This window comes from Suricata suricatta, chromosome 2, assembly GCF_006229205.1.
Source record: "Suricata suricatta isolate VVHF042 chromosome 2, meerkat_22Aug2017_6uvM2_HiC, whole genome shotgun sequence".
Lineage (NCBI taxonomy): Eukaryota > Metazoa > Chordata > Mammalia > Carnivora > Herpestidae > Suricata > Suricata suricatta.
The window spans coordinates 134,694,638-134,720,388 of record NC_043701.1 but is presented as its reverse complement, the minus strand read 5'-3'; the positions used below and the strand labels follow the sequence as shown (position 1 = coordinate 134,720,388).

Sequence of the window (25,751 nt, the reverse complement as noted above, 5' to 3'; positions counted from 1 at the left end):
TAACGAAGGTGACTGTGGCGTGGCGAGTAGCCTGCGCAGGCGCATCACAGCCCCAGGCCCGCCCGCCATCCTCCTCCGGCCTGGGACTCCGGGGCTGGTGGGACTACGGGTGTGGGCGGCGGGTGCGGACCGGAGGGAGGCGCGGGCTGGGCGCCTGCGCAGTCTCCGGGGCGCTGGTGTGATCGAGCTCACGTAGCGAGGGCTGCCGTCGCCTCCTCCCTAGCGCTGCCGTCGCTGCCTAGAGGTTATAAAAGGGCTAACTGGCTCCCTCTGCTGCCCAGTCGCGCCGCCAGCGGGCTGAGGGAAAGGAGTAGGTGTCGGGCCCGGGAGCAGGCTACAGGGGAGCCTGAAGAACGCGCCGCCCCTCCCGCCGCGCTTCCCAGGTAGGACGCTTCCCCGACCCTGGGGGACTGTGGCTTCGGCCCGAGGACCGCCGTCGCCCTTCTCGGACGGCTGTGGCGGCCCGGTCCCTGCCCTCTCTGGTGGGATGGCTTGGGAGCGGAGGGTTCTCCAGGTTACCACAGTGGCCTTAATACCTTCATTTCTGAAGACCCGGCCTCGCGCCCCCTGACTGCCCCAGAAGCCCTTCTGCCCTTCTCCGTGCTCCCCTGCCCGCCTCCTGCCTGGTCGGCGCCCCCGACCGTTGGGGCTGCGGCAGCCTCAGTCTCCGCCCCGGGGACCAGGACTTTCTTGAATATTCCTTCCTTCCCGGGGAGGGCTCACCCTGTTGATTTCTCCGAGCTCCTCTCATACCTGGTCCTCCCTACAAAAGCTGGGGGGAATGCGAGGGCGGGGCGTGGGTTCCTGGCCTCCACCGCGGCAGATGGTTAGCATGTGGCGGGGTGGAGAGCGGATTGTAAAGCTTGGAGCAGGAGCTGAAGCACTCGAGGCATTGCTACCCTAGCGCAAAGTCGTCGGGTCCGGGAAGCGGACCCAGGCGCAGAGGTTCAGGCTCGACTCATCTGTTGCGCGCAGCGGTGCTGCCCAAGTAGCTAGATGCAGCCCGGGGCGCCGAGTTTCGGGCTGCTCGTGGAGGAAGGCGGCTGTCAGATCACCCGGTCGTCGGGGAAGCTGCTCTTCCTTCCCTCTTCCTCCACGATTTTTTTTTAAAGGCACATGAATCCCCCCGCCCCCGACTTTGTTTCTCTCAGCAGACAGTTTGCTGCTTTGAAAAGTCCGCATCAGTAAAACGAGTTCCATGGTTGTGTGAGAACTTTGAATTGGATTGCACGAATAGCCCTCCAGATATATGGGGGGGGGGGGGGGAGGGGGCGGGAATGGTACCATCTCGCCTATTTCTAGGAGACCATTTCTCCCAAATAATCGAATGTATTAAGTACAATTCAGTTTTTAGACACAAACATGCGTTCCGGGGAGTGAAGACTCTTGGAATTTTGCACTGTTTGCTTTAAGAAAGGGATGAAGAAGCAACTAGCTCTCCTTTTAGGAATTGATCTGAAAGGCCACAGAGGCTTGCCAATTTCAACTTAACTGTTTCTGGTTTCTCGAGAGCTGTGGCTCCTGGCCTTTTCCCTTGGAATGCACTCACTCCAAAGGGATGAAACGGCCACTACGTGCGTGGGGGAGGGGAAAAGACGTGGCAGCCGTGTTCTCTCGTCTTTTTTGCTCCTTAAAAAAAAGTTTCTGGGAAGAAACGTGTTTACACTTTTAGGTTTAGGTGTGTGAATAGCCTTATGAATGAGGCTAGTCGTCTTCTGAAATAATCAGATGAAATAGGGGCACTGGAATTCAATTTATCAAACATTTTGAAGGAATTTTTCTGGTGGAGTTTCTGTGGAGAAAATGGATACATACCTTAAGCAGGAAATATTCAATAAGCTGAAAGTGAACAGCCATTAATTAATGTTTTGCCTTCATTTAAAGTTTAAGTAGATATTACGTGTTTTTTCTTCAACTTTGGATTTTAGCCTGTGAATATAATTTCAGAATCTTAAGAGCCTCAAAGTTGTCCTTTTCCTTTCTGTGGAAAGCACAGGTTTTATCACTTACCTTTAAAAGTCATGTCAGTTTTGGTTTGAAACATTATGCCTTAAGTCCTGCTAGTATTTTAGATAGCTGATGGCAAATGCTTTTTATAGATTCAAGATAGAGTAGGAAGAGGACTACTTTGTCTCCTTTTAGATGGATTATACTACTTCCTTTGAGATCTTAAAATTAGTTTTATTTTGAAGTACTTAACACCACGACTTTGGTAAGCAGATAATTACATTGGCCATTTTATGTCTTGCTAAGGTAGTAAAACAGATAAAAGAAATACATATAACTTTTAATTATTGTAGAACAATTTAGACATTGCAAAAGACTTTTGAAGAAAGAAAGCTTTCCTATCACCTAGGTGGTCCAGGTTGTTGCAGGTGAATCTTGGCTTTTTGATGAAGAGATGTTAACCTTTTCTAATACTGCAGAGTGGGTTGTCTACTGACAAGCAGTATCTTTCATAAGGTGATTAAGTTCAAACTCCTGCTTTTATTCCAGGAAGACAGCAAGAGTTATTCCAGGGACCCAGTGGTAAAGCTGGGAGCCGCCTTTTTTGTGGAAGGAATGCCTTAATTTATTTAGCAATTAATTATCAACTGGGATATAATTACTGCCCTTAGATTTGAAAGTGTACCCTGTGAGATACATAGTAACAGTTCTCAACTTATTTTAAGGTCATGAAACCCACTGAGAATCTGACAGAAGGTGTGGATCCTGGGTGAAATGCAAGTGCACACATCTGCATGGAATATTATATACCATTTACAGATATGCCCCTCCCCCAACCCCACGCATCTGTAAACTATCATAAGAATAAAAAAGTTAATCTTTTAGTCTATCTAGGTATCTTGAGGGAGTATTCTTGAATATTTATGAAAATGGAACTGAGCTTCCTCTAAGTCTGAGTGGACTTGAGTATATAGAAGATAATAATAAACTTTTGCTGAAAGGATTTTAACAAAAGTTAATAGTTTGGTGGGAGAATTGTTAAGTTGCTAAATTGTTTAGGCAATCATATATGACCTTGCTCCACCCCACCAACCGGCCCCCCCAGCTGCCCCTTCTGTCTGTTGTAATATCTCTCTGGTTCTATTCTGAAAGTGGAAAATGCTTGAATGTGAACAAAAATAAATCACATAGGCCCTTGGCATTCAACCAGTCTTCTTCTTACAAGTGAGAACGTAAATCTTATAATTAAATCATAATGGCGTGTGTGTGTGTGTGTGTGTGTGTGTGTGTGTGTGTGTGTGTGTATACATACAGTAGATGAATATGTAAGAGACAAGCCAAATAAAGTGAAAATTTGTGAAACTAGTTAAAGCTTCATTCATGTTTCTACTCAATGAAATTTATTTGTATAAATTGAAACTATCTTCTCATTAGTTTTTCTCTTGCTAAATATTGTGCCTTAATAAAAACTAGAAATTCAAAGTTTTCATTAAGATTACTCCAGCAGTGGGGTGCCCCTGTGGCTGAGTTAAGCATCAGAACCTTGATTTCAGCTCAGGGCATGATCTCATGGTTCATGAGTTCGAGCCCTGCATTGGGCTCTATGCTGACAGTGAGGAGCCTGCTTGGGATTCTCTCTCTCCCTCTCTGTCCCTCCCCAACTCATGCTATCTCTCTTTCATAATGAATAAATACACTGAAAAAGAAAAAGATTACCCTAGTAATTTTTGAACTTGATATAATGAAAAATATTCCTTTTCCTGATGTTGCTTTGGATGATCAGTTTGATTAGTATATTTGGCTAGACATTGTCAAGAATACAGTACAGGATTGAATGCCTCTTACATAGTGTCATTTGTGAATGCATACTATCTTAGACTTCTTCCTCTTCTTGCTTAGTGTTTCATATAAATATGTCCATGTTTTCGTGGTTTACTTATTTTTCATTTAAATAGTAATGTTATAATATGTTAATATACGCAGCCTTTATTGTTGGGCATTTGAATTGTTTCTTCATTATAAGTAGTGCAAAGTGAAAGCTGTTAACTAGTGGTTTATTTTATACACCTGTCTATCTACAATAACCTTTAACCAGTTTTCTTTCTATCTGCATTTTCCCCCCTTAGGAAAAGAAACATAACAATAAAACCTTGTATCACTAATTTTTCTTCCCTCTGAAAATATTTTCTAGGGACATTGGACTAGGCTCTAAAAAGATTTAAAATCTACTCAATAACAACTAAAGTACTTTATATTTTTGAAAGTGTTGTTTCATATATTGTATAATTTGATCCTTAAAATAATTTTGTGAGGTAGTTTTATATCATCCCATTTTACAAATAAACTAAGGCTCAGAGAAGTCAAGTAATTTGCCCAAGAATACAGTAACTGTCAGCACTAGATACTTGGACCCAAGTTGTCTGTTTTCTGATTTCACGTTACTTCAAAATGGAACTGGAAAACATCAATTTAATGCTGTATTACCAATGTATTATAAATGTTTTCAACATCCAGAGTTGAAATAAGGTAGGGTTCCAGGTTAGTAGCAACTAACTTAACCATTCCACTCAATTTAATTTTAAAAGCATTTATGATATGCCTGGTAGCCTATGGGAGAATCAAAAGAATGATGAGAAATGTTTTATAGGAGAAATAAGACATGAAAGTTACATTCTATACAAGCATAGTACTAACTTTTTACTTGATGTTAAATCTGAGTATGTGTTGGGTGGAAACCCATATCTAGATTCATATTCCTGCAACTGTGAATTTATCTCTCCCTATTTTAGTATATGTGATTTTATTTCATATGTATTTTTTTGAACTTGACAGCTTTGGATCTGGCATTAGAAAAAAAGGGAAATTGAAGACTAGAATGAGTAGAGGGAAAGAAAATGGAATATGTCCTAAAATTTATATAAATTCCTGGGCAGGGAGCTACTCATTGTCCATTAGGAGATCTGAGGAGCCCAAATAAAATTTTTTTTTGCATATGAATATCTAACTATTCTAGACTATTTTTGCTTTATTGAGATGCCTTAATGCCTTTGTCAAAAGCAAACAGACCATTTTCTGTGTCTGGATTCTGTATTCACTGATCTACGTGTTTCATTGAAAATTCTGCTTTTGGAATATTTGTTATCACCCCCACATTTATTATTTAAGTTTAAAAATTCTAAAATGTAAATATCTAAATTTTACTTTTCACTTGTATCCTGAGGGTGGTAAAGACATTAACGTCTTATCAGGACTTCTATGTAAATAAAAAATAAATTTGTTTTGGAGCAAAAGGGATTGATAGTGGTATTGTGTCAACTAGTAGAGTTGGGGAGTTGAATATTTGGATTTTGCTAACTAACTCTGTCCATGATTTGAATTTGTGCTACTTTGACTTTGTTTTTTTAGTTCACTTATTTAGTTACAGAAATAGAAATATTCCATTAAACATTTATTTAAAAAAAATGCAGAAGTTGAGTGAAGATAATTGTGATTCCACTGCTCAGTTGTTAACATTTTTTAAATTACTGACGAAGTTCTAAAGTGTGTGTGTATATACAAAATCTTTAAACTTAGAGATTAGACTTTAAAACTTCCCCACATATATATTTACCACTCTCCAAAGTAGAAAACAAACCTAGTTTTAAGAGTTTGAATCTCTAAAGGATTGCTGCTTTTTATATTACTGCCGGTTTTTTAATACACTAACCAATATTTATTGACAGTTATGTTACTAAATACACACAGTTTCATTAATATAATCCAGTTTATATAGCCAAGAGAAGATGCTGCAAGGTCTTTCTTAGAATGAGAAATATATAGACTATGTTAATATTTGAAAATACCAGCATTTATAAGCCTCAAATAAAGCATGCAAATTTAATGGTTACTTCTTTTCCTTTTTCCTTTCTACTGCCTCTGTCCACTTCTCCTACTCAAATTCTTAAATTATAAAAGTCTGCATCTGTCTGCTAGTGGACTGTGCTACTTGTGCCTTCTCACTATCTTAGCCCAGGATTGAGGTTTCGTGGGCTTCCTACTGTTCACCAAGTCTCTTTTATTACATCCCTTGAAGCATGTTTGGCAACAAACCCATCTATTCTTAAGTTCTTGCCTCACATCTAAAAGTAACATTTCTTCTTTTTTTTTTATGTTATTTATTTTTGAGAGACAGATAAAGCGTGAGCAGGGGAGGGTCAGAGAGAGGGGGAGACACAGAACCAGAAGCAGGCTCCAGGCTCTGAGCTAGCTGTCAGCACAGAGCCCGACGCTGGGCTCAAACCCATGAACCATGAGATCATGACCTGAGCCGAAGCCAAACGCTCAACTGACTGAGCCACCCAGGCGCCCCTAAAAGTAACATTTCTTAAGTGTCTTCTATGTGTCAAGTATCCTCCTAGGCGCTTCTATCTAAATTACTAGTGTTTTTTTAAATTACTTGCTGATGATCAAATTTGATCTCATTTTTATACCTTTTGCTTATTCAGCTTCCTGTTAAGGGGACCACCAAATAAAGGTGGACATTATTGATGAACCTTACTAATTTGTGGGCTTTTAATATGACATATGGTAAATTTTTTAATATTCTTATTCTGGGCACAAGAATCCTAACCTTTTTTCCTACATTGGGAAATGTATGCATTTTTAACTAAGGCATTTGAAATAGTTGAGGGATATATTATACAGTTTAAAAGTCAGTGAAGAATAACATAATTTGTATAATAAAAAGATTGATTTTTTTCTCAAGCCTTCTCCAACACCCTGTATTTATTTGTAAAATGTTTCTGGTTTAGGGGAACTTGACTTTTGTAGTTAAAACAGAAACTTGAAACATTGAGTTTAAGTTGAATTTTTTTTAACTTGTAAAATATTTTATTAACATTTATTTTAAATTGATTTATTTAAATTCACGTTACAGTATAGTTTTGGTTTCAGGAGTAGAACCCAGTGATTCAGCACTTACATGTAATACCCAGTGCCCATCCCAACAAGTGCCCTCCTTAATGCCCATCACCCCCATTTAGCCTATCCTCCCACCCCTCTCCCCTCCAGCAACCTTCAGTTCTCTGTCTTTAAAAATCTCTTAGGTTTGCCTCCCTCTCCATTTTTATCTTGTTTTTCTTCCTTTCCCCTACGTTAATCTGTTGTGTTTCTTAATTCCACATATGAGTGGGATCATATGGTATTTGTGTTTCTCTGACTGACTTTGCTTAGCATAGTACACTCTGGTTCCATCCACATTGTTGGAAATGGCAAGATTTCATTCTTTTTGATCACTGAGTAATATTCCTGTGTGTGTGTATAAAATACATATTTCACTTTTGAATTTTTACACATTTCCTCATTATTTTGTAGAAAGGTGGGAACTAGAATTCTTTTTTTTTTTTTTTTTTTTTTTTTTTTGATTTTACCATAATATTTTATTGTCAAATTGTTTTCCATACAACACCCAGTGCTCTTTAGAATTCTTTAAAAGACATGCAAATCTAGTATATCAATAACCGAGGATTTTCTTTTTTGATATAGTTTTTACAACCATAGGTATGCTTGCTAGGTAATAATATAACCATTACAGAAGCAAATGTGAGATAGAATACTGGTAAAGGAAAATAAAGCAAGTTTAAATTCAATTTTGAATCCAAATTCCAATTTAAATCTTTTTAAAAAAATAGATTAAAGTAATATTCTAAACTGTATCTCTGATATAGAAGTGGCACTTACTGGGTTTCTAACAATTAAGCCAAAAAATTACTGTTTACTTATTTTGCCTATAAGAATATTAACTGTAGGGTTAATGAGAGAAACTATTAATTAGGACTCTGGGTTAAACAGAAACCCAACTTATACTAGCACACAGTGAAATTTATGTAAGTATTGTGGGGATAGGGAGTTGTTTTAACAATTGAGCTCAGGAATGTGATTAGACTTCAAGAATATCTGGAACATTAGAATGTTTTCTTCTGTCTCTTGTCCATCTTTCTGTATATCTGCTTCATTTTTTATTCTTTCCAAATAAATTTCATTTACTTTTTGGCCCATATGTAAAACTTGGTCTGTTATTTCTGAGCTTTATATAATTCAGGTATTCAAAGAGTGCTTGCCCCTTTTCCCCTCAATTTTATTTTCAAAATTTCCAGGAAAGAACTTTGGCCACTTGGTGATGGAGAAGTATCATGCTGTTTAACATGATTGATAGAACTATGGGGATGAATTAAAGGTAGATCGGGTCAGTAAAAAAAAAAAAAAAAAAAAGGTAGAAGGGGAAGTTTTCAGAAGAAAGTAGTGGTGGTAGAAGTACCACACAGGCAAAAATAGGTATGTGTTTTTGAAATGATATATTCAGGGTTTTTCTGACAGGGAAGACTGAATTTTCCAGGAATCTCCAAAAGACAGACTGTGTAGTACTTTCACTTAAGCATGACATCTTGACTTAGAGCTTCTTGCCAATCAAATTTCAAAATGCTGTTCATTTGGAATTATACCAATGACTGGGTTCACTGCTCAAGTATAGAAAGCTGTGGGAAAGAGGCTAACATGATTTCTGGGTTTTTGATAGAAAAGTGGTCATAACCCTAAAAGCACTTGTCCATCAGATCGTATTTACTAGAGCTGTAGCTCACTCTCTGGGAGCAGAAGTATGACTGGAATTCATGGTGTTAGGTTAAAACAAAGGGCAGTTTGCCAGAGGAATTATAAGGAAGAGCAGAAATGTAACTTAGTTCTATTAGTAAGTGCTTTTAGTTGTCCTAGAAAATCCATCCTGCTTATATGGAAAAGACATGCCAAGTCTTGATGTATACCACATTTTAATAGCCTAAAGTAGAAGCCTGAATTTGGGGGCACTTGGGTGGCTCAGTCATTTGGAGGGTCTGACATGGTTCGGGTCAAGATCTCGCAGTTCATGAGTTCCATTTCCACATCAGGCTCTGTGCTGACAGTTGAGAGCCTGGAACCTGGTTGGGATTTTGTGTCTCCCAGTCTCCCTGTGCATCCCGCCCCCCGCCGCAACCCAATCATACTCCCTCTGAAAAATAAACAGTAAAAAAAAAAAAAATAAAAGAAGCCCGAATTTGTACTGGTCTTTTGCATTGACTATAAAAACTGTCAAAAAAAGGGCGCCTGGGTGGCTCAGTCGGTTGAGCGTCTGGCTTCGGCTCAGGTCATGATCTCACGGTTGGTGGGTTCAGGCCCCGTGTCGGGCTCTGTGCTGACAGCTAGCTCGGAGCCTGGAGGCTGCTTCGGATTCTGTGTCTCCCTCTCTCTCTCTGACCCTCCCCTGCTCACGCCGTCTCCCTCTGTCTCTCAAAAATAAATTAAAAAAAACCTGTCAAAAAAAATTAAAGTCTAACACAGATGCCAGGAAGACCAACAGTTGAATATGGGATTTGTATGAGGTTAAGTAAACTTAAGTTGGAGCCCTCTGAAAGAAATTTGGAACAGTTGTGGAAGGTATGGAGACACTGATACAAGGAGACCCATGGAAAATTTTTAGTGTCAGAGAAAGTTTAGATTAGAATATCAAGCATTCTTTAGTTGGCCTTATTAATTTTTGATGATTTGTCTGGGAAAGACCAACTTTTTAAAGTGTTGCATTTTTTTTTTTCTTGGAAGAAAAATGTTAGAACGGAAGGCTAATAGAATTAAATAATTCTATTTAACAGATAACTTGTTCCTAGTAACATCATTGACTAACTTGTACATACAATTCAATGAATCCTGGTAACTCAAAGTTGTAAATATTTACAATGTAATAGGACTTTTAAAGTCTGTTCCCAGGTGTGATTGCCCCGTGAGTGTATGGGATTAGATTTTCCTGGGAGAAAGGCTATAGGAAAGTTTTGGATAAATATTACATTTTGCTATTTGTTTTTATCCAGGCTTACCTGAGAATATATTTTTCCTCATGGTTTCTAAAATATATGTATATTCAACATTATGTATAATGTACATGTATGTTATAAAAATTAGATCATAAACACTAATTAACCTACCATGTAACCAGGTTCAAAATATTATTTGTAATTTTTCTGTAGTGTTTCAGCCCTAAATTATATGGCAGCATAAATTTATCTTTGTATCTTTGACTCTTTGGTTTTATTTTCCTCCTCCTTTCTTTTTTCCTTCCTTCTTTTCTCTTTTCTTTCCTTCCTTCTTTCTTTTGAAGTTTATTTATTTATTTTGAGAGAGAGCACAAGTGGGGAGGGTCAGAGAGAGGAGACAGAGAATCTCAAGCAGGTCTGTGCCATCAGCATGGAGCTTGATGCGGGGTTTGATCTTGCAGATTGTGAGCTCATGACCTGAGCCAAAATCAAGAGTTGGAAACTTGCCCAACTGAGCCATCCAGGTGCCCCTCTTTTTTTTTTTTTTTTTTTTTTTTTGAGTCTAGTCTTTTTAGGGAGCTGAGATTTATCTTCTTTGCATCCTCCTTAACCCATTTAAATTATACTTCAAGCTTATTTGAGGATTTAGAACAGGAGACTTTTAAATCTTACTATTTAAAAAACTTTTTAAACATTTATTTATTTTGAAGAGACAGAGTGCAAGCAGGGGAGGGACAGAGAGAGAGACACACACATAATCCGAAGCAGGCTCCAGGCTCTGAGCTGTCAGCACAGAGCCCGATGCAGGGCTCGAGCCCACAAACTGCGAGATCATGACCTGAGTGAAGTTGGACGCTCAACTGACTGAGCCACCCAGGCACCCCATATATTAATTTTTTAAGATTTTTTAGGGGCGTCTGGGTGGCTCAGTTGGTTAAGCGTCCGGCTTCGGCTCAGGTCATGATCTCAAAGTTCGAGGGTTCGAGCCCCACGTCGGGGGTCTGTGCTGACAGCTAGCTCAGAGCTTGGAGCCTGTCTTCAGATTCTGTGTCTCCCTTTCTCTCTGACCCTCCCCTGCGCATGCGCTCTCTCTCTCTCTCTCTCTCTCTCTCTCTCTCTCTCTCTCTAAAGTAAAGGGAAAGAAAAGAATGTTTGATATATTTTTTAAAGGCTTATCCATTTTTTTAAATTTTTTTAAATGTTTTATTTATTTCTGATACAGAGAGAGACAGAGCATGAGAGGGGGAGGGGCAGAGAGAGAAGGAGACACAGAACTGGAAGCAGGCTCCAGGCTCTGAGCTAGCTGTCAGCGCAGAGCCTGACGCGGGGCTCGAACCCACGAACGTGAGATCGGACCTGAGCCGAAGCCGGAGGCTCAACCGACTGAGCCACCCAGGCACCCCGAATGTTTGATATTTTAAACTTTCTCTGACACTAAAAGTTTTTCATGGGTCTCTTTGTATCAGTCTTTCCATACCTTCCACAACAGTTCCACAACCTGTCAGCGGGGCTTGAACTCACAAACTGTGAGTTTGTGACCTGAGCCAAAGTCTGATACTTAACTGAGCCACCCAGGCGCTCCTTAAGGTTTCTGAAAAAATGTAGATAAGACATAGTATTAAAAGAGATTAGAGGACTGTTTACTAGAGTAGTTAGAAATTCAATTATATCTTTCAAAACATAAGTTGAAGTAAAATTTTACTCTTAAAGGTGGAGAGCACCTTTTGTGTAATATCAAGGCATGTTTGTATCTGGTGGTTTTCAAAGTGTGATCCCCCGACCCGCAACATCACCATCACCTGAACTTGTATAAATTATCAAAGTACCTCAGACCTTTAGGTGATTTTGATATAGCTAAAGGTTGAGAACCACTGCTCTATAGGGCTTATCTTCCTTTTTAGTAACTAGTTTAGGTTGGTATGGTAGTTTGGTAATGCTGTGTGGGTCTGAACTTTCTATTTTAAGTGACAGGAGTCCAACTTGAACTAGCTTAAAATTCCTTAAAAAGGGAATTTAGAGGCCCCCCCATGCTGGGTTGGAATATTATTGGGGTAGTTCACAGATTCAAAGCAATTATTGGAAGAATCAGGGTTCTGGAGCTTGGAACTGTCTTTTGCATGACTTTGTTCTGTTTATAGATTGGATTCCTGGGTGTCCTTGACAAGTGGGAAAGACTGTTGCTCCAAATTCACATCCTCTGAGCTTAGCAACTCCAGAAGGAGCTGGTTTTTCCCATTTCACAAGTCTACCTCCCAGACGTTCTGTTTGTGGGAGTAAGTGTCAATGACTGGCTTAGCCTGCATATGTCTGTCTGTGGGGTGTAGTTCATGGATAGATACCTGGGTTGCTATCATATAAGCTTACTGTCTTTGTAGCGGAGAGAGAAATCTGGAGGCATACAGAGTTAGAATATGGAACGTGCTCTAATGTAGATAGTATTTGTTAGCTAATTTTTTGTATTAGAGAGTAGTTAACCACTTCATTAAAAGTTTAGGGTGACCTACATAGTACGGGAGGTGATGTTTTAGGTTTATTATTTTGTATATTTTGTCACTATAAAAGTAAATATATCTTAGGGCATCTGGAAAATACAGAGAAATAGAAAAAATTTACCTAATGTTCTGTCCAGAGACAGCTACATTTTGGTGAATTTTCTCTGCATGCTTTCATGCATAATTTTAATATGATTTTTTTTTTATTGATCAGTACTTATTTATGACTTTCAGAGCAGTGGAAACTTAATCTCTTTCAATACGAATTCTACCTGGGTTAGAGTTGTATGATGTTAATTTATTTTCTTTAAACCTTTATTTTTTAAAAGCAGTTTAGTTTCATAGCAGAACTGAGAGAACTGTACAGAGATTTCTCATATACTCCCTATACCCACACATGTAGCGTCAGCATCCACCACCAGAACAGTACGTTTGTTATAGTTGATGAATCTACACTGACATAATAGCCCAACATCTATACATAGTTTACATTACCCATTCACTCTTGGTGTTATATACTCTGTGGGTTTGAATAATGTATGTCCAAAAATAAATGATGTGTTTATCATTAAGGTAGTATTTTCCCTGCCTAAAAGTTTTCTGTGCTCTCTCTCTTCATCCTGCCACCTCCCAACCACTGATCTTTTCACTGTTTTCATAATTTTGTTTTTTCCAGAATGTCATGGAGTTGGAATCATACTTTTTTTGCTTGGTAATATGCATTTAAGATTGCTTCATGTTTTTTTATGGCTTGATAGCTCATTTCCTTTTAACACTGAATAATATTCCATTGTCCGGATGTACCACAGTTTATTCATTTACTTACTGAAGGAGATTTTGATTGCTTCCAAGTTTTGGCCCTTATGAAGAACTCTGTAAATATCTGTGTACAGGTTTTTGTGTGGACATAAGTTTTCAACTTTTAGGGGTAAATACAAAGGGAAACAATTGCCATATTGTATGGTAAGAGTATGTCTGATTTTTTAAGAAACTGATAAACTGTCTTCCAAGATGGCTGTACCATTTTGCATTCTCACCAGCAATGACTGTGAGTTTGTTAATTTTTAAATTTTGTGTTTTCATTTAAATTCACAGGTTAAAGGATATACTCATTTTAAATTCCTTGACATATCATATATATAGCACCATCAACATCTTAATTGTGAATTTGTTAAATTTGTTTAGGTTTCATTTGAAGGACCAAAGAAAAAGTCCTTGATTACTGAGTGAACTTTTTTGTTTGACCATTTTTAGTTCTTCTTTTATTACTTTCTGTGTTCTTAATCCACTTCTCTATTAATATCTTAGTGGTCTTACTGATTTGTATGAGCTCCTTAAATGAGCTCTATTTTCCTAGTTTGTAGTTTATAGGGTTTTAAAAAGCATATATGAGCCTAGATTATTTTGCATATTCAAATTCCATCTGGCTTTTGATGGGTTGTTTTATCATTTTAAGGTTCAGAAATTCTTCTCTCCTTTTAGAGATCCAGTAACTTTTCTTTTTGTTATTTTCTTGTTAATTATAACTCTTTAATCCATCTAGAATTTATTCTGCAGCATAATGTAAGGTGAAGTTATATTTATTCTTCATTTGATTAATGCTTTGAATTTTTATGTAAGCTCCATCATTCTTAAAATGAAGTTTTCAAACTTTGGTGATATCTGTAGGCTAACGATTCTTGATTCATTGAGAGGTTTAAGGACTATGAAAGATGACAAAAAATTTTAGTGACAAAATTTAGCTGTGAAAAAATAAACTCTTACCTGACAAATCTAAACTTTCTTATTAAACATTTAGACTACATTTCTGATTAGCCTTCTATCCAGCAAAAGCATTTGTATTTTCTGGAAATAACATTTATTCATGAAGAAAGTTATGGCAGAAATCCGGGTAAACAGTTAGAAGATTCTAGACTCTTCAGACAGCCCAGGATTTTGAAAAAGCCTTGTGCTTTGGCAGGAGCCCAGGGGAGGAAGTGTCTGCATCTGCTGCATTCTAGAAGCCTTCCCAATGAGTTACTGTAAAGTAGCCAAGAGAGCAGTGTATTTCACTACTGTGTGGTTCTGGAAGTTTGTGGCAGACTTGAAGGAGGAGACTTAGGAGTACTTCCAGAATGTCAGTTTCTGTGGTGAACTATTTTTTATTGAGATTCAAGAAGGGGAAAATAGGATATGGGTTTTTTTTGTTTTGTTTTGTTTTGTTTTGTTTTTTGTTTTGGCAGAGTAGGGAGCTTTCCAATGTGAACTTGAACCTGTTGGTTTAGCTGAAGTCACTTGGAAAGAGTCAGAGGTGGCTGCTCAAGGAGGAATAGGGTGACAAGAAGAGTAACAAATAGGAGCCTGTTATTGAGGCAAAAGGTACTGTAATAGTAACTGATTCTCTTGTAAGATAATAAGGAAGACTTAAAAGCCGTGTATGTGATGGTGGAGGAGCAAGAAAAGAGTACAATGAGGACCTTTGGGAAAGAAGAGTAAAATTTTTCTGCTGATTAGTTGAATTTGTACTTCCCATGAAGAATCCATTCTAGAAAAGTCTGTGCTACCAGGGACAAAAAAAAAAAAAAAAAAAAGAAAGGGTTTGCTGCCAAGTTAAAAAAAAAAAATCCACAGCTATGTACTAGGCTAAGAATTTTTACATAGAACACAGTACATAGAAAAGCCTCAGCACAAAGTCCTTTGAGAGAAATTACTAGCTTAAATCTACAGGACTGTTTATTCTTTTTGGATTCTATGCAACTTTTTAAAAACAATAGCTTTATTGAGATATAATTCATATACCATACAATTCACCCATTTAATGGTCATGATTTGGTAGTTTTTAGTACTTTTACAGTGTTCTTCAACCATCAGTCATCAGTCAGTTTTAGAATGATTTCATCACCCCAAAATCAATACCTCTTTTTCTCCCCCCCTTTTTAAAAACATCAACACCTTTTTAACTAATTTTTAAAGCTTATTTATTTTGAAAGCAAGAGAGAGAGGGAGAGACACAGAGAGAGTATGTGCACACACGCAAATGGGGGTGGGGTCGAGAGAGAGAATCCCAAGCAGGCTCTGCACTGCCAGCTCAGAGCCCACTGTGGGGGGTTGAACTCATGAAACATGAGATCATGACCTGAGCCAAAGTCAAGAGCCAATGCCTAATTGACTGAGCCACCCAGGTGTCCCCAAATCTATAACTTTTTATTAAACTTATTTTAAAATTTAAAGGCATGTGGGGAAAAGATGAACAAGTTAGGAATTTGAAGGATTAATCAGTGGCTCTGAAACCTTTATTTCCCTTTAAAACATATTCTAACATTTTAGAATGTATTTTGGTAATATTTAAATTAATTTATTTTAATAAAGTATATTTTTATGGGAAATTCATGGCTTAGATGTAGATCATAGAGAAAATTTTTTCAGGCTATGTGAAAGAGGTACTATTATCTAATCACTCTAATTATAGTCGTAACTCAGGAGAAAACAAGCTCAGGTTGAATTTTTAATCATAAATTTGTCAGGTTATAACATCTATATTTTTCTTTAACATGAAATATAAAGTTAATACTCTAGTTATATGCAAAATAGGGGCACCTGGGTGGCTCAGTTGGTTAAGCATCGGACTCTTGATTTTGACTCAGGTCATGATCTCACAGTTCGGGAGTTCAGGCCCCACATCAGGCACTGCTGAGCGTGCAGAGCCTGCTTGTGATGCTATCTACAGTTCTCTCGGTTCCTCCCCTGCTTGCTATCTTGCTCTCAAAAATAAATAAAAATAAACTTTAAAAGATTATAGATCAATAAACTATTTATAAAAAAATAAAATAAAATAAAAAATGATAGTTGCTTTTATTAAATTATTAAATCTACTTGTAAGATTTAATAACAATCTAGGGCAACCTTAGAGTCTGAGTTACAATTAGTTCATAGGAAAAATTGGTTCAGAGCTTTTCCTTTTTTTTTTTTTTTTTTTGTAATGGCCATATTTTCTCTTGTAGGTGTGTGAACCTGAAAAATCAAGTCTTCCAAGATGACTTGGTGTATTTTAATTTTAGGGATTCTACTTCCCCAGTCTTTGGCCCATCCAGGTTTTTTTACTTCAATTGGTAAGTCTTACTATTTTTTGGTTTGTATTACTTTTGCATTTAAAATTTTTCCATTTTTAAAAAATCAGTAAAAACAAATACAGTGTTTTCTCAGAGACGGAAGCAATGCTTCCGTCTCCAAGTCTCTCTTTTTTAAAATTTAGCTTTTTATTAATTTTTTTTTCTGATTACGAAAGCAGTACATTTTTAGGTTAAAAACTTATGAAAATTTAGAAAAGAATACCAAGAAAATAGACTTTGTTAATGAGTCTATTCAGCAAATAATTTAATATACATATTCTTCTTTTTAATGCACAGTGTCACAAAAGTATTACAAAAATACCATATTGTTTAGGGCGCCTGAGTGGCTCAGTCGGTTAAGCATCTAGCTTTATTCAGCTCAGGTCGTGATCTCACGGTTCGTGGGTTCGAGCCCCACTGTCAGGCTCTGTGCTGACAGCTCAGAGTCTGGAGCCAGCTTCAGATTCTGTGTCTCCCTCTCTCTCTGTTCCTCCCCCACTCAATGTTTTCTCTTTCTCCCTCTCTGTGTCTCTCAAAAATAAGTAAATGTTAAAAAAAATGTTTTTTAAATAGCATATTGGTTAAGGAGAAACAGACAAAAGTACACAGAGTGTAAGAACTCCACATGTCTTCTTTCCCCCAGAAATATTTTTCATGTTTGATATGTATACTTTTACATTTTCCTATATGCATACTTCATCTGCCTTAAATGAGAGGTTTTCCTTCATCTGGTTGACTGGTTCTACCCTTGTGTGATTGTAGTGCTAACTAAAACAAAAGTATTATATTTGTGACATCTAATTTCAGGATATAAGATAATGAGTCTTCGGGGCGCCTGGGTGGCTCAGTCGGTTAAGCCTCCGGCTTCGGCTCAGGTCAGATCTCATGTGCCTGGGTTCGAGCCCCGCGTCAGGCTCTGTGCTGACAGCTAGCTCAGAGCCTGGAGCCTGCTTCTGGTTCTGTGTCTCCTTCTCTCTCTGCCCCTTCCCCTCTCATGCTCTGTCTCTCTCTGTATCAAAAATAAATAAAACATTAAAAAAAAAAGATAATGAGTCTTCTTATAAGTACTTATAAATAACTAAATACAGATGAATTGAATTTCATTTTTGAAGTATGCTTTTGTTAGTGTGGTTTTTGTTTATTGAATAAAAAATTAATTCTAATTAGTCTCAAGAACAAAGAGTGAGCAGAAGTAGGGAGGAAGAAAAAGTATTGTTATTTTGTAATTTAAAAATAAAATTTTAGATGAAGAGACAATCTGTCAGTATGTCCAATTTGCAAAATGAAGCAGCTTGAAAACTAGAATTGGAACATATGATTAGAAAGATTTTGTCTTTAATGTCTGGTTTATAAAAAAGAGGAAAAAAGATGTTTTCTCCAACATGTCTGTGTTTAATGCCAGTTGAATCTTCTCAAAGAATGAAGCATTCTTGATCATTTTGAAATTATTCTAGGGGCGCCTGGGTGGCTCAGTAGTCGGTTAAGCGTCTGACTTTGGCTCAGATCATTATCTCGCGGTTCATGGGTTCAAGCCCCACATTGGGTTCTGTGCTGACAGCTCGGAGCCTGGAGCCGGTTTCAGATTCTGTGTCTCCCTCTCTCTGACCCTCCCCTACTTGTACTCTGTCTCTCTTTGTCTCAATAAACAACAACAACAACAACAAATGAAAGTATTCTAAAATAATTTTGTCAATCAATGTAGGTATTTGATAACCTTTCCTTCTCCCTCTAGGTCAGATGACTGATTTGATCCATACGGAGAAAGATTTGGTGACTTCCCTGAAAGACTATATTAAGGCAGAAGAGGACAAATTAGAACAAATAAAAAAGTAAGCAAAGTGTTCTACTTAAGATTCTCACTCTACCTGAATGTTTTTATTCTAGAGCTAAAACATTCTTTGAGTGGAAGTGGAAGCCATTTGTCTAAAAAGCAAGCTGAAATGACTAACATGGGAACGCAAAAAACAAGAGTTAGGCCTGGGCCAAGAGTTCAGGTAGGGGGACGTGGATTGAGATAAGGATATAAATGGCTATGGGTGTTAACGGATAATTTCTAAAAATGGTTACTAATTTCTTCTGTCTTTCTCTAGTCTCCCTAATCAAGTCATCTTCTGGAGCAGTTTTCCAATTCTATTTATTCTTCACTGCTGTGTTTTCATTCTAGAGATTACAGTGATAGGTATTTTTAGTATTAATTGATACAGCTTTTCCTTGAATGCTAATTTATTTTTGATTGACTCAGGTTCATAGTTAATCTTGACCTGAGAATTCCTGCCTTTTGTTTAGTGAGTAACTGACTATTCAGTTTTTGTTTGTTTGTTTTAAAGTATAGTTTTTAGGGACTGGGGCATCTGGGTCCCAGTTGGTTGAGTATCTGACTCTTGCTTTTGGCTCAGGTCATAATTGCAGGGTCATGGAATCGAGCCCTCCATTATAGCTCCTCACTGAGTGTGGAGCCTGCTTGGGATTCTCTATCTTCCTTTGCCCCTTTTCCTCACTTGTGCATGGGCATGTGCGCATACTCACTCTCTCTCAAAATAAAAAATAAATAAAATAAAATACAGTTTTTAGGTACTAAATGTAGAAGTTTGGTATAAGTTTAATTTAAATGAACATGTAACTGAATTTTGATTGGGCTAATTTGTACTTTATAATAATCAATTATTTGGATTTAAGGGCTTGTGAGGAGATGTAATTTTAGACTCTTGCTAGAGAGATCCAATCACAACTTTTTAAAGATAGGTTCTATTTACTATAACTATTTGAGAGAAACAAAACTAAAAGAAAAACCTTATTATATTTTGATTCTACCAAACTAGATTTTATTCATAACAACCTTGCATTTTAAAAAACCTGTAATTTTATTTTAAAAATAATTTTTTTAAGAGAGAGAGAGTGCTTATGCGTGCACTATTCAGGAAGGGCAGAGAGAGAGAATCTTAAATTTTTTTTTTAATGTTTTATTTATTTTTGATACAGAGAGAGACAGAGCATGAGAGGGGGAGAGGCAGAGAGAGAAGGAGACACAGAACCAGAAGCAGGCTCCAGGCTCTGAGCTGTCAGCACAGAGCCTCACGCGGGGCTCGAACCCACGAACGTGAGATCTGACCTGAGCCGAAGCCAGAGATTTAACCGATTGAGCCACCCAGGCGCCCTGAGAGAGAGAATCTTAAGCAGACTCCATGCTCTGCATGGAGCCCAGTGTGGGTCTTGATCCCACAACCCTGGGATCATGACCTGAGCCAAAATCAAGAGTCTGACCCTCAACCAACTGAGCCACCCAGGTGCCCCTAAAAAGAATTTTTAAGTATAGTTTTAACTCAGAAGCCTCTAATCTAGTCTTTTTTTTTCCTGAGTGCTTTACTAAATTGTGTTCTTCCTTAATAAGTGTATGTTTGTTTCATTTATATGTCTTACATTTCCAGATGGGCGGAGAAATTAGACCGACTAACTAGCACAGCGACAAAAGATCCAGAAGGATTTGTTGGGCACCCTGTAAATGCATTCAAATTAGTGAAACGTCTAAACACTGAATGGAGTGAGTTGGAGAATCTTGTCCTTAAGGATATGTCAGATGGTAAGTCTGATGGTAAGAATGAGAGCCAGAACAAAAAAAAAAAGTAAGACAATATTGCTGCCACCTGTAGAAATGCCAGTAGTAATAAATTCAGTTCCCAGACCATCAAGTGTTCAGTGTTGTAACCGAAGTGTTGCAGGGTATGTTTAGTTTGACTAGAGTTAGTCTAGATCCTGAGTTCCTTGTTTTAAAAAAAGGAAATAAAAACTGGAAACAGAAATGAAAATAAAACTTTGGAGTAAAAAAAAGTAATTTCTGTTATTGGTGACTAGCACTGGTGCTATTTGCTTTGAAATTTACAAAAATGAATTATTTGGCATATAGCTTCATTACTGAAGGTAATCATAAAATGAAAAGAAACTATATGCCAAATAATTCATTAAATGAAATAATTCCTAAAGCAAAAAGGATTACCTTCAAGCTTTAAAAATTTTTGGGTAAATCTCTATTTTCTAATCAATTTTTATTGTATTGGTAGTGGTACTACCAAGGAAACGTGTTAGCTATGTTCCATATAGTATTTTGAAGCTTAGAATTGCCTTATTTAGACAATAAATTTAAAAACTAAGGCTGCAAACAGTAACAATGAAGGTCTTTCTAACTGAACAATGAAATTGTAGCTGGAGTATTGAAGTATTTTAGATATTTTAGTAACAGACTCAGAAAACTAAGTCTGGAGTTAAAGAACGATAGGGAATATGCTTAGAGTAGGAGCTCAAATATTTGTTTAGTGACTAAATGTAGAATGAAAAAAAGCAGGAGAGAGGATGAAAACTGAGCTAGCTATATAAATAAATGAAAATACTCTAAGGGTGCTTACAAGTGTTTGTGAGCAGTAAACCATTATGCATAGGATAGGAAACCTTGGAAAGAATAATTAAGGCAAGCACTTGTGAAAATTTCTTCATGATAAGAGAGAAATAGTGGTGATTAGTTGCTCTCTTACATAGCACCATGAGAACACTTTTAAAGTCATGTACGTATGTGTACACACATACACATACACAATTAAAAAAAATTCTCAAGTAATGACCTTTACAACTTAAGTTATTTTATAAAGTAAATCTTGAGATTTTGATGTTTTAATCTGTGGTAGTCATCCCATAATTCTATAATATACATATATTTTTTCTCTTTATTAGAAAGGATTTAAGCAACTTCTTGGATTTTGATTTGGGTCATAGAAAATTTGTGAAATTTGTAAAACTTGTAAAATTCCATGTGGACATTGTGACTAACAGTTGGTCTAAAAAATAAAAAAAATATGCTTGATATGTACTTTAGCCCTTTCCTAGCCAGTTGTTCATTTGTACGTTTTCATTAACACAAAACTTTCTGGTCTTTGCTTATGAAAATATACATAGTTGATTATAAATAAATGAGAGGGGAAGGAAGTTTCATACCCAACTTTTATTTGCAAATGATGACACATTATGAAAATTTTAAATCAATTTTGTTTTTGTTACTGTTTTTGACTTTAAGGAGTATTTAGGATCCATTCTCCTTAGGGGATGTATAGTTATCAATAATTAGTTAGTTTGATTTTTTCTATGTTTTATATAAAACCTTTTAATAAGATCAGATTTTATATAGAGTAAATCTTGGGTGATCACTATATTCAATAATTTAACAGATCTCAAAATATCTTAATAAAGTAACTCACTTGATGATCTTAAGTATATAATTAAAATCTCTCTTCCTCAGAGAATTCCACCAAACTTTATATATTTACATGTGTGGCACATGGAAGAAGAAAATAGAACTTTAGTTTTTTTTAAAGTCTGTTTAAGAAAAAATTTTTTTAATGTTTATTTATTCTTAGAGCATGAACAGCAGAGGGATGAGATATAGGGAGACACGGAATCGGAAGCAGGTTCCAGGCTCTGAGCTGTCAGCACATAGTCTGATGCTGGGCTCGAACTCATGAATTGTGAGATCATGACCTGAGCCGCAGTTGTACACTTAATCAGCTGAACCACGTAGGTGCCCCAAATTAGAACTTTCTTTAAGCACATATATTTTACTTACAATCTCTTATTTGAAAGTATAACTGGTTGGGGCGCCTGAGTGGCTCAGTTGAACATCTGACCTCAGTTCAGGTCATGATTTCTCAGTTGGTGAGTTCAAGCCCTGTGTCAGGCTATGTGCTGACAGCTCAGAGCCTGGAGCCTGCTTCTGATTCTGTGTCTCCCTTTCTTTGCCCCTCACCCGCTCGTGCTCTTTTTCTCTTCTCTCTTAAAAATAAATAAACAATAAAAAAATTTTTTAAGTATAATTGTTGCCAGTGGATGTCATTTTCACATCCATGAATCGAATCATTTTTCAAGATTAGTGGAGGCTATGTTGTGTAACTAAAAACTCAGCTATCATGTTGATCTTTACCTAATACAGATAGTATTTATGCAATGACTTCAGATTACTTAAGCAACATCAGGGTTTGAGAAGATTGAGTAAGTTAGAGGTATTTCAAATCTTAGTATATTTATTGTTGGTTTTTCCTAACTGTTGAGCATATGGAACTTTCATGGTATGGTAGAAAATTATAATAAAATGAATTTTGAAAAATCCTTGTAAACACTGTATATTACAGATTGGAAATCTGTGAGGTTTTAGTCATTTTTCTGTTTTTCTTTTTTCTTTCTTTCTTCCTCTTTTTTTTAAATTTCAAGGCTTTATCTCTAACCTAACCATTCAGAGACAGTACTTCCCTAATGATGAAGATCAGGTTGGGGCAGCCAAAGCTCTGTTGCGTCTCCAGGACACCTACAATTTGGATACAGACACCATCTCAAAGGGTAATCTTCCAGGTATGAATTCTTCTAGTCTATAAAACCCTTATCACCTGACTGCTCTATTCTGTCCATTAGGACATTAATCTAAAAACATCTTTTGTATTTTAAGATTTTTAGCTTTAGTTTATTTCACAGTCTTTGATGACAAATAACCCTCTGTTTCTCTATGACTTAATAGTTGTGGGTAAGTTTCTAGCTTGTGAAGCTTAATGTTTCAGGAACTAAGCTTAAGTAGGCGTGTTTAGCCTAGAAAAAGAAACAGTCATTTCCTCATGTTTTTCTTTAGAACATCCAATGTTTGTATGTAAAGTTATAAGGCAATTGATAGTCAAAGTTTATATGTTTATTAATTTAAAAACCAAGACATGTTTGGTATACACAGATTTTTAAAGGGTTCTGTAATATGGAACATCCAGCTTTTTCCAATTTTGGCACAATCTTTTTTTTTTTTTTTTTAGGTTACAGCTGATTTCAGGAGAATTTGCTTAAAAATTTTTTTATTGTGCAAAAGTTAAATAACAGAACTTATCAGCTTAATCACTTTTAAATGTGTGGTTTAGTGGCATTAAGTACATTCGCAGTATTACGCAAACATCACCAACATCCATCTCTATAGCTCTTTTATCTTGTAAAACTCTGTACCCATTAAATGATAACTCCCTATCCCCGATTTTCCCCAGCCTTATTATTCTACTTTTTCTTTTAAGGTTATTTATTGTTGAGAGGGAGCGAGAGAGAGAGAGAGAGAGAGAGAGAGAGAGAGAGAGAGAGAGAGAGAGAGTGTGTGTGTGTGTGTGTGTGTGTGTGTGTGTGTGCGCGCGCAAGCGAACAGGGGAGGGGCAGAGAGAGAATTCCAAACAGGCTCTGAGCTGTCAGTGCAGAGCCTAATGTCGGGTCCAACCCAGGAACTGTGAGGTGGTGCCCTGAGCCAGAGTCAAGAGTCAGATGCTCAACTGACTGAGCTACCCAGGTGCCCCCTATCATTATACTTTATGTTTTATGATTTTGACTATTTTAAGTAACTCATATAATTGGAATCATACAATATTTTTCTTTTTGTGACTGGCTTATTTAACTTAGCATAATGCCCTCAGGGGTCATCCATGTTGTAGCAAATGTCAGAATTTCCTTACTTTTTAAGGCTGAATAATAATACAACACATACATAATCACATTTTGTCCATCAGTAGGACACTTGGGTTGCTTCCATCTGTTAGCTATTGTGAATAATACTACTGTGAACATGAGTGTGCAAATATCTCTTTAAGACCCTACCTCTCATTCTTTCTTTAGGTATATATCCAGAAGCATAACTGCTGGATCCTATGGATCAAATTCTATTTGTAGTATTTTGAGGAACTGCCATACTGTTTTCTGTAGTAGATAGACCATTTTATATTCCCACCAACATGTATAAGGATTCCAATTTCTCTACCTATTCTCCAACACTTGTTATACTCTCCTTTTTTGATAGTGGCCATCCTAATGGGTGTGAGGTGATACCTTGTGGTTTTGCATTCCCTAATTATCAGTTGAGTATCTTTCCATGTGCATAGTAGCTATCTGTATGTCTTCATTGGTGAAATGTCTATTGAAGTCTTTTGTGATTTTTTAATTGCTTTTTTGTTGTTTTAGGAGTTGTCTATATATTCTGAATATTAATCCCTATGAGATGATTTATAAATATTTTTACCCATTCTGTGGGTTGCCTTTTTACTTGGTTGATACTGTCTTTTTATGCATAAAATTTAAAAATTGTTGTAAAGTCCAGTTTATTTTTTGTTTTGTTGCCTATGACTTAAGGGTTATATACAAGAAATTGTTGCCTCATCCAGTGTCATGAAGCTTTTCTCCTATGTTTTCTTCTAAGAGTTTTATTGTTTTAGTCTTACATTTAGGTCCATTATCCATTTTGAGATAATTTGTACAAATGGTGTTAGGGTAAGCGTCCAACTTCATATTTTTTGCATGTGGATATTGATTTTTTCCAGCACCATTTGTTAAAAAAGACTGTCCTTTCCCCCATTGATTGATCTTGGCATCCTTGTCAAAAAGTATATGATCAGGGGAGCCTGGGTGGCTCAGTCGGTTAAGCCTCCGGCTTCGGCTCAGGTCAGATCTCACGTTCGTGGGTTCAAGCCCCATGTCGGGCTCTGTGTTGACAGCTAGCTCAGAGCCTGGAGCCTGCTTTGGATGCTGTATCTCCCTCTGTATCTGACCCTCCCCTGCTTGTGCTGTCTTTCTCTGTCTCTCAAAAATAAGTGAAAAACATTAAAAATATTAAAAAAAAGTATATGATCATATATGTGAGGGTTTATTTCTGGGCTTTCTATTCTATTCCATTGTCTGTATGTCTGTTTTTACACCATATTAATACCACACTGTTTTGATGACTGTAACTTTGTTGTAAGTTTTAAAATCTGGAAGTCCAAGTTCTCCAGTTTTGCCCTTTTTCAAGATTGTTTTGAGTATCCCATGAGATTACATATGAATTTTAGAATGAGTTTTTCTATTGCTGCCAAAAATAGCATTGGGATTTTACTGAGATTGTATTGAATCTGTAGATCAGTTTGGGTAGTATTTAGTATTGCCCTTTTAATAGTATTAAGTTTTCCAATCCATGAACATGGGATGTATTTCCATTTCTTTATGTTTTCTTTAATTGATTTCAGCAATGTTTTGTGGTTTTCATTGTACATATTTTTCACTTCCTTGGTTAAGTTAATTCCTAACTATTTTATTCTTAGAATTATTTAGTAGTTTTCTTTTCAGATTATTCATTGTTAGTATATAAAAATGCAACTGAGTTTTTTGTGTTGATTTTATATTCTGTTATTTTGCTGAATTTATTTATTAGCTGTAACTCTGTGTGTGTGTGTGTGTGTGTGTGTGTGTGTGTGTGTGTGTGTGTAGTCTTTAGGGTTTTCTGCATAGAAGTTAATAATACCATCTACAGAGAGATATTATTTTACTTCTTTTCCAATTTGGCTGCCTTATATCACTTTTTTTTTTGCCTAATTGCTCTGACTAGAGCTTCC

The 25,751-nt window shown here is 37.0% G+C and overlaps 1 protein-coding gene across 3 annotated transcripts in view; it reads left to right on the top strand.

The window, feature by feature from the left end:
* The first annotated feature begins 222 nt into the window (after positions 1–222).
* Positions 223–25,751, top strand: part of P4HA1 (prolyl 4-hydroxylase subunit alpha 1) — a 79,971-nt gene continuing 54,442 nt past the window's right edge. For 2 of the 3 annotated variants that reach the window (XM_029931901.1, XM_029931902.1), the window contains exons 1-5: positions 223–383; positions 16,237–16,344; positions 18,077–18,173; positions 19,770–19,921; positions 22,591–22,728. In XM_029931901.1, the coding sequence (XP_029787761.1) occupies positions 16,269–16,344; positions 18,077–18,173; positions 19,770–19,921; positions 22,591–22,728 (463 nt within the window). In that variant the 5' untranslated portion in view covers positions 223–383; positions 16,237–16,268. The remainder of the gene's footprint in view (positions 384–16,236; positions 16,345–18,076; positions 18,174–19,769; positions 19,922–22,590; positions 22,729–25,751) is intronic. The other variant, XM_029931903.1, reaches the window with a different exon arrangement.